At 40.6% G+C, this 9449-nt stretch overlaps 1 protein-coding gene across 22 annotated transcripts in view; it reads left to right on the top strand.

The window, feature by feature from the left end:
- Positions 1-9449, top strand: part of LOC127439998 (golgin subfamily A member 2-like) — a 51624-nt gene that overhangs the window by 3213 nt on the left and 38962 nt on the right. For 10 of the 22 annotated variants that reach the window (XR_007897034.1, XR_007897041.1, XR_007897039.1 and 7 more), the window contains exons 2-5: positions 2089-2217; positions 5225-5308; positions 8310-8444; positions 8767-8819. Coding sequence is in view for 13 of the 22 variants with exons in the window: in XM_051696342.1 (XP_051552302.1) it covers positions 2089-2217; positions 5225-5308; positions 8310-8444; positions 8767-8819 (401 nt within the window). In the remaining 9 variants the exon portion in view is untranslated. The remainder of the gene's footprint in view (positions 1-2088; positions 2218-5224; positions 5309-8309; positions 8445-8766; positions 8820-9449) is intronic. The other 12 variants (XM_051696344.1, XM_051696343.1, XM_051696346.1 and 9 more) reach the window with 12 other exon arrangements.

Below are 9449 nucleotides of genomic sequence, written 5' to 3'. Positions count from 1 at the left end.
TCCAATGAGAAAATGGGCAAATTTGTGTCTTCATTCACAAAGTCAGAAAAAACAGCATATGAATCCAAATTAACATGTATTTATACTAAAGTAACACAAAAATGACTACAAAAGATTTAGAATTGAGTAGTTTTTTGAGATTTACGATTATATTGTAAATCACTTTCACGAATCAGCCCCCAAATGTAGTCTCCCGTCATGTTCTCGTTATACTGTCCTTGGTAGCGGCGTTCAAAGTCCAGTATATCCTGATGGAAGTGCTCGCCTTCGAGTACGCTCCCATGTCTCCTTGAATTTATCAAGATGAGCATCAAGGATATGGACTTTGAGGGATTTCAGAGGTGAAGCTGAGGAGAGAAACCCATACTACCCTAACCAAAAAGTCCCCAACCAAAAAGACCTCAACGACTCGATTAGAGATCTTGGTCTCACCAAGCCCAATGCCGAGGTTTTGATGTCTAGGCTCAAGCAGTGGAACTTGTTGGATGAAAGTGTGCAAGTCGCAGATGAGAGGAAGCGTCACCAACCTTTTTCCTGCTTCTTCACCCGTCAAGATGGGCTCTGCTTCTGCCACAATGTGACCTGTCTGTTCGAGGCAATCGGAATTGCCTGTAACCAGAATGAGTGGCGCCTCTTCATTGACAGCTCATCCAGGAGCCTCAAAGCCGTGCTGCTCCATAATGGTAACAAGTACCAGTCTCTTCTCCTAGCTCACTCAGTGCACCTCAAAGAGGATTACAACAGCATCAAGAACTTGTTGGATGCCTTGAAGTATGATGAGTACGGCTGGGAGGTCATAGGAGACTTCAAAATGGTGGCATTCCTGATGGGTCTCCAAGACGGTTTTACCAAGTTTCCCTACTATCTTTGCCTTTGGGACAGCAGGGACACCAAGGCGCACTACCACAGGCGGGACTGGCCATGGCGGACCGAGTTCTCTGTGGGGAGGAACAATGTCAAGTGGGAACCACTGGTGGACCCCCGGAAGGTGCTGATGCCACCATTGCACATCAAATTGGGCCTTATGGAACAATTAGTCAGAGCTCTAGATAAGGAGTTGGCAGCCTTCAAGACTTCTTCCCTAAGCTGTCTGAGGCAAAGGTCAAAGACTGTCTTCATCGGACCACAGATAAAGATCCTGGAGTGCAGTGAATTCCCCAACAAGCTCACTAGTAAGGAGAAAGCGGCTTGGAACAGCTTTGTCGCAGTGGTTCGAGGCTTCCTGGGCAATCACAAAGCCGAAAACTATGTGGAGCTGGTTGAGACTCCGTTGAAGAACTACGGCACAATGGGCTGTAGGATGTCCCTCAAAGTCCATATCCTTGATGCTCATCTTGATAAATTCAAGGAGAACATGGGAGCGTACTCGGAGGAGCAAGGCGAGCACTTCCATCAGGATATACTGGACTTTGAATGCCGCTACCAAGGACAGTATAACGAGAACATGATGGGAGACTACATTTGGGGGCTGATTCGTGAAAGTGTTTTACAGTATAATTGTAAATCTCGAAAAACTACTCCCTTTTAAATCTTTTGTAGTCATTTTTGTATTACTTTAGTATAAATACATGTTAATTTGGATTCATATTGTTTTTTTCCTGACTTTATGTAATCGAAAAGACACATTTGCCTTTTTTCTCATTGGAAATAGGTAAATTTCAAAATATCACTGTCCTGGTCACAAAAGCAAAGTTTGTGGAGAATAATAGCCATTTTCTATACATTTACATTTATGCATTTGGCTGATGCATTTATCCAAAGCGACTTATTGTGCCCTTATTACAGGGACAATCCCCCTGGAGCAACCTGGAGTTAAGTGTCTTGCTTAAGGACACAATAGTGGTGGCTTTGGGGATCGAACCAGCAACCTGCTTACCAGTTATGTGCTTTAGCCCACTATGCCACCACCACTCCACTTTTGAGGCATAAGCAATTGTTACATAGTGTGATCTTATAAAAGCCTAATCATGGCTAATTTATCAGTCTGTTGCTAACTACATCAACACTCAATCAAACATTGACTCAAGCCAAAAACATCAGTTAAGCTCTGGTCTGTGTGTTTAAAATTTCTGCATATTCATTCTGTAGCTGAAGGAGTTTCAGCAGAAGACTACACCATCTACAGGAAGTGCTGGACCAAAGAAGAAGAGGAAAGTCAAAGGAGGAGATCAGCCTGACACACCTGCTGACAGACACTCGCCTGACAATGTGAGTCAGGTGTGCAATAAATCTGTTCTACTGTAAATCACCTTCAACATCAGTGCTTCAAGGGCCAAACAAGACAAATATTGACTGTCTGAGCACATAGTTGGGGTCTGATTGTCTTGTCATTGGCACTTTGCATGGAAAGAGTACAAAAATATGATACATATATATATATATTTTTTACAAATTATTATTGAAAGGAGATGCTTAATCTTCCAAAGATGTTGTTTGTCCAGCTCATGAGATGGTTTGCAGTTATTGATGAACTTATTTTTTTTTACCATAAAGTAAAATAATAGTTTGATAATTTTTTTTAACTCTGGCAAAACTGTTTTTCTCCAATGAATTGAATAGGGGAAGTGACTATTAAGCCCACGTACCATATAAGCCCACTTACTGTTTTATTTTGTAATGTAAAAAAGACAAAGCAGGAAAAAATGTGTTGTGGCAGAGGAAATGCACATATTTGTTGGTATCATTTTACTTTTCATTTAGAGCCAATCCAATGTTTCGTTCTTGAGTTATTTGGGAACAGTGTGCTCCACTGTTCAGCGGCGATTTTGGAAGTTCCTCCAAAACCTCACTGTTTTTTATGACCTCAAAAAAAGCCATTTATCTGGAGTCAGATGACCAAACCAGGCGAGGAATGATAATTTTGTATTTATTTTTTCTCCCCAATTTGGAATGCCCAATTCCCAATGTGCTCTAAGTCCTCGTGGTGGCGTAGTGACTCGCCTCAATCCGGGTGGCGGAGGACGAATCTCGGTTGCCTCCGCGTCTGAGACCGTCAATCTGTGCATCTTATCACGTGGCTTGTTGAGCGCGTTACCACGGAGACGTAGCGCGCGTGGAGGTTCACGCTATTCTCCACGGCATCCACACACAACTCGCCACACGCCCCACCGAGAGCGAGAACCACATTATAGTGACCACGAGGAGGTTACCCCATGTGACTCTACTCTCCCTAGCAACCGGGCCAATTTGGTTGCTTAGGAGACCTGGTGGAGTCACTCAGCACGCCCTGGATTCGAACTCGCGACTCCAGGGGTGGTTGTCACCGTCAATACTCCCCGAGCTACCCAGGCCCCCTGAATGATAACAATTTTAAAATAAAGAGATTAATAAATCAATTGCAACTTGATTGTATTGATTTTCTTTGTATTTGAAAAGATGGATTTGGTGAGTATCTGGAACTGGTGCAGGACACTGTCTGAGTGATGCTCACAAAGATAGATGCAGTAAAATAAATTAAATTAATAAATGCTGATAACCACATTAAGTGAAAATATTTAAGAAGCTTCTTGAGCACAAACAAGATTTAGTACTCTGCCTGTAATTATAATCCAGAAATATAACTTTATTTTCAAGTGGGCTTATAAGGAACAGTGCCTTCGAAAAGCCTGTTTGCTCATAGCTTAAAAGAAGAATCATTATTTAAACAACAATTACAAACATGCTCTACATTGTAAAATATACTGTTTTTTTATTCATGAAAAATATTATGTTTACCTTGACTCTAAATTATTGAGCTTTATTTTCCACTGACCCCTGTTGTTCCACTGAGCAAATAACCCATTGAACCTCATATTAAACTGAATTCATTGTCAACTCTACATACTGAATCTATTTTCATTGCAGGGAGAAAATGAATAGGCAGACACCAGTGTGATTAAAGCTTGTAGGATTCAGAAATTAAAGATTTAATTGAATGGTTTGATGTTTCAGGTATAAATCTAAACAAAAATATCAAAATCGAGATGTTTATTTAGTAAAATGTGAAGCATTTTAATTTTTAAAAGCATAGTGTGCTTATTAAGAACACATGTGGGCTTAAATGTTCCTTATAAGCCCACTCCAGACTTTTCACATTTGCAATAAAATAAAGTAACTTAATTTTGTCAGTTCACAGTATCACAAAATATAACATGAGTGTTTAGATAAGAGATTAATCTCTTGATTTATTACTCACTTTAGTGAGGGGGCCTGGGTAGCTCAGTGGTAAAATACACTGGCTACTACCCCTGGAGTTTGCTAGTTCGAATCCCAGGGCATGCTGAGTGACTCCTAAGCAACTAAATTGGCCCGGTTGCTAGGGAGGGTAGAGTCACATGGGGTAACGCCTCATGTTCGCTATAATGTGGTTTGTTCTCGGTGGGGCGCGTGGTGAGTTGAGCGTGGATGGCGTGAAGCCTCCACACGCGCTATGTCTCCGTGGCAACGTGCTCAACAAGCCACGTGATAAGGTGCGCGGGTTGACTGTCTCAGACACGGAGGCAACTGAGATTCGTCCTCCGCCACCCGGACTGAGGCGAATCACTATGCGACCACGAGGACTTAGAACGCATTGGGAATTGGGCATTCCAAATTGGGAGCAAAAAAAAAATACTCACTTTAGTGGAAGGAAGAAAACATGTAAAACGTAGATTTGGGTGGGCTTAATTGGGCCACTTCCCCTATCAGTTCAACGAATTATGTCAGCATTATGACACTTTATAATTTTAATTGTTTGATACAGTTTGAGAAGGTCATGACTACTGAGATGGGATCAGCCAAATTATTGCAGAGAGTCTATTAGATGTGGTGGCTCAGCGGTTAAGGCTCTGGGTTACTGATCAGAAGGTCGGGGGTTCAAGCCCCAGCACCGCCAAGATGCCACTGTTGGGCCCTTGAGCAAGGCCCTTGACCCTATCTGCTCCAGGGGCGTTGTAACATGGCTGACCCTGCACTCTGACCCCAGCTTAGCTGGGATATGTGAAAAAAAAGAATTTCACTGTATATGTGCAAATGTATAATGTGTGATAAATAAAAATTATAAATTAATAATTATTAATTAATGATTAATTAATTATTACTAAAAGGTCTGACTAATGTGCAGCTAGGTAGTTAATCTCAGTTCTACTAACCCATCATCTTGTGTTTACTACCCCCTGTGTGCTTCGTTTGTCACTCTATCACTTGAAGAATTCCCTCTTCTGTCTCACTCCTGTGCTGTCATCGTCTTCCTCTCCTTCCCCTGTAGATTGAGAATATTCTCAAAGTTTTGGTGTCTGATGTTAGCGTGACTAATGGAGTTTCTCAGCCTCCATTTGTCAACAGCAGTAAGGTGAGCGGCTCACTGTCTCTCCTCACTTCCTGTTTTTCCTATTTCCTTCCTCTCCTCTTTGAGTTTGGTCCTCTGTATTCCCCTGCATGCTGTAATATGACACAGAGATGTTTATTTAGTGGCACTGAGGCATCTCTTGGCTTGTTTTGTTGATTTTTGCATCATCCGAACGGGATTTGTTGTTGGCTTTGGTTTTAATGCATATTTGACATGTGAAGGTGTATCCCTCAGCATAATTACCTGCAAATTGGAATTAAAATATATCTGGAATCTATCATCTTTATATGAATGTGCTGCAAATGCATGTCTTGCCAGCAGGGTCCGAAACAGCTTTTTTTTGACTATCTTGTTCCTCATATTTTAATTTTGGTGGCTTATAGGGCTGGGTGTTGATCCAGATTTTCTGATTGTTTCTCGATTAGATTCTGATTAAGTTTGATTATGATTCATTTGGTCAGTTTCAGTTAAAGTGTCCATTTGGCTTGCATACGAACGCAATTTGACAAATCTCAAAACCAATTTTGAAAGATGCCAAACACAAAATACAGATTAACTTGACAGTAAACATTGTTTCAAGTTCTCAAGTAATTATTTTGATCAAGTAAACGGTTAGTACAAAATTAAGAACAAAGAAACAAATCACAAGCAATAGAACAATAGAAAAAAGATACAATTATGATAAAAGTGCTTGAAGTTTTTAACAGCAGTATCCAAGTGAACATTCAGAAATTGAAAAAAGTCATGAAATGGAACAAAAGTATAATTACAGGTCTTCATTCTATGATTATAATGCATTAATACTTTTTAAAGTTACTAAAGTAATCCAGTCAGTGTTGTTTGAATAATATTAACGACACACTATGCAGTGGCAAGTCTATTCGGCAGAATTGACTCAAGTCTAGGCCTGTTACAATTATTAAATAATTGTCTGATTGTGGTTATTTGATCTAACTGTGGTTATTTGAGATAACCGCGATTATTGTGAACTTTAAATTTCAGTCACTTTTTAATGCCCAAATAAGGGAATTTTAAGCAAATATATAAATGCCATCAGCGGCGTGCTTGTGTTTCATTCAGTTGATCTCCGAGCATTACTGAGCTGCAACGCAGATGTCAACCAGAACAGCTCATTTCCGGGAGAGCACGTGAAGCGCTGTCAGGAGAGGTTGCGCCAAACTCCCACGAAAATATGAACGTAGAAATATAAACTCTGATATTGAACGCAAAGCGCTCCGGTTTCACTTTAAACAATTGTGTAAAGCAAATGTTCATGGTTCAGACATGCTGTGTTACTGACATGCAGTGACACAGAGGAGACGCACACTTAGTGTATCTCTGTGGGGTGATAAAATGATGAAACCAAATCTCAAAGGTTTTTCAACATGAAGTAAAAATCTGTAAAAAGGACTTTTTCCCCTTTTTCACCCAATTTGGAATGCCCAATTCCCAATGTGCTTTTAAGTCCTCGTGGTGGCATAGTGATTCGCCTCAGTCCGGGTGGCGGAGGATGAATCTCAGTTGCCTCCGCGTCTGAGACCGGCAATCCACGCATCTTATCACGTGACTTGTTGAGCGCGATGCCACGGAGACATAGCGTGTGTGCAGGCTTCACGCCATACACCGCGGCATCCACGCTCAACTCATCACGTGCCCCACCGAGAAAGAACCACATTATAGCGACCACGAGGAGGTTACCCCATGTGACTCTACCCTCCCTAGCAACCAGGCCAATTTGGTTGCTTAAGAGACCTGGCTGGAGTCACTCAGCACGCCTTGGGATTTGAACTAGCGAACTCCAGGGGTGGTAGCCAGCGTCTTTACCACTGAGCTACCCAATCATGAAAGCCCTAAAAAGACAATTCTCGTCATAGCCTTAAAACAGACAATTAATCGTTATAATCGCAATTATTTGTTTGACAATTAACCATCAGCCAAATTTCAGAATCGTGACAGCCCTACTCAAGTCCGATTATTTTGACGCAACTCTGCTGTTTTGTCCTGCTGTTTACGTTTTGATAAGATAACGAGATCGTTCAAATGAAGTTTGCGATTAATCAATATTTGTGTATTTTTTTACCCTGCCCAGGTGGCTTAACTTACTGTATTTACGTGCCAAATAAATATTTTGCTCCCATTTGGCATACACCATACTAGTGGTCGACCGATTGTGGATTTTGCTGATACCGAAAACTAAGGTAGTGGAAAAGGCCCATAACCGATTAATCGGCCAATAGTTTTTAAATTTGATTGAAAGAATGTTAAAAAAAAAAATTGTAGTTTGTCTTCACTTTGACAGGCGCAGGCATAGAGGCTACAAAATTAATAAATCCCAGATGCAGTTTATTGTGCAACCAAAATCCCAATAATAACCATAAAAAAATGCCGATTTGGTGCATAATGTGGGACTTTTATAAGTAAAAAAGCCTGAAACACACAAGGGGCTCTGTTTTTGAAATTATGCAGACTTTGTTACAATGATCTATATTTAAGTATTTAGCAAATGACGCTTTTTATAGCCTATATTCATCAGATAAAGAGTTTGTGTAGATATACCAGATGAGGTTTAATCAGAAATATTGTTCATTATTTAAGATATGAAGTTGGTGACGCAATGTGCACGCTTCCATTTGGTCGCATATTTGTTTGCATGCCCTTGCTGCAATTTAGGTTTTATGATTATCTAATCAAAATAGTGCCAGCCACAGAGGAACAAAAATAGAAAATCTATCGGCAAATATATTTATTGATAACTGATAGTTCTAAAAAGCAACTATCGGAACAGATGAATCGGTAAAACCGATATATCGGTCTACCTCTGCAACATATGTTAATTTCGGACTCTGCCAACAAATGTTAAATATAACCCAGAGTCTATTCAGAATAATGAAAACTGTTGTAACTGTCAGTGTACTCTGATGTGGTTTCTGTGTGTGCACGGTACAGTGTGTTAACCCACTGATGTGTCAGAGTTTAACGTGTGTTTGTGGCTGTGTTGCATCAGGATCATGTGGATGTGGTGAACCGGGTCTCTCCGGATCTGGAGGAGACCAGCGCTGAACCTGAGCGAGACTCAGCTGTGTGTAACCTCGCTTCTGCTATTAACACTGAGTGTGTCGCTGATAACGCTGTCCTGCAGGTGTGTCTGAGTGTCACTGAACTGCTGTGCTTCAAAACCTACTGAGCTGCCTTCCTGGACAGCAACTTTGGGCTTTTGATGCTGTCTAGGTTGGCAGCTCACTAGTTTTTGAAACGCAGCTGTTATTTGTCCATGTCTCTCAACAGTTCACATGTGTGCTGATGTTTTCTAAAACCTGCTAATGATTTGATCAGGATCCATGTATGTCCATTAATTCAGAGCAATGCTTTGTCTGGTTTATGGTGTTTTCTGTGTCACATACTGTAAGTCTATCCTGAGTGGTTCTATAGTCACAAGTTTTGTTTTTTGTTTGTTTATCCAGCAGAATTCGACAGCAGATTCAAATGGTGATCAGCATCATGTGGAAGAAAACCGGTGAATTTGTCTCTCTTTATTTCACATACAGCCTTTTAGTTTTTCTGTTTTGCAGGAAAAGCTGCTTGAAAAAAAGGTTTATTTTTGCTTTTCTGTTTGGTGGCACTGAAATTACACATATACAGTTTGTATTTAGTTCATAATGCATTAATGAATACTGCTTTTAATTTTAAAAATGTACTAATATATGCTGAAATTAACATTAACCAAGACTTATTTCATGTTAGCTAATGTAGTTAACAAATAGAACCTTACTGCTGGGGTGTACTTCATTTTTTCACATGCTGTTCCGTCATGCGCACGGGCGCACTCTCAAGCCTTCAAGGCCGATTTATACATCTGCGTCGAACCTACGATGTAGGCAACGGGTAGCTACGGTGGTTGCAGCATCAAATAAAAAATTGCAACTGCTCGTTGCATTGACGCAGACCACAACAGTTGTGATTGGTCTGCTTTGTAACCAGAGACCGCCCCCCAGAATGAAAAAACAAAACAAAAAACAATGTCTGAGGTAGCGTTGCATTTTTCCATGATTATTTTAAGATCTATGCATCAGATCACATTGTATTTGGACAAGGGATTTGGAGAATCGCTTTAATCGGGATCATCTGCTGTTTTCGTATTTGGTTT

The sequence above is a fragment of the Myxocyprinus asiaticus genome, chromosome 4 (genome assembly GCF_019703515.2).
Source record: "Myxocyprinus asiaticus isolate MX2 ecotype Aquarium Trade chromosome 4, UBuf_Myxa_2, whole genome shotgun sequence".
NCBI lineage: Eukaryota > Metazoa > Chordata > Actinopteri > Cypriniformes > Catostomidae > Myxocyprinus > Myxocyprinus asiaticus.
This window is presented reverse-complemented; position numbering and strand designations above follow the sequence as displayed.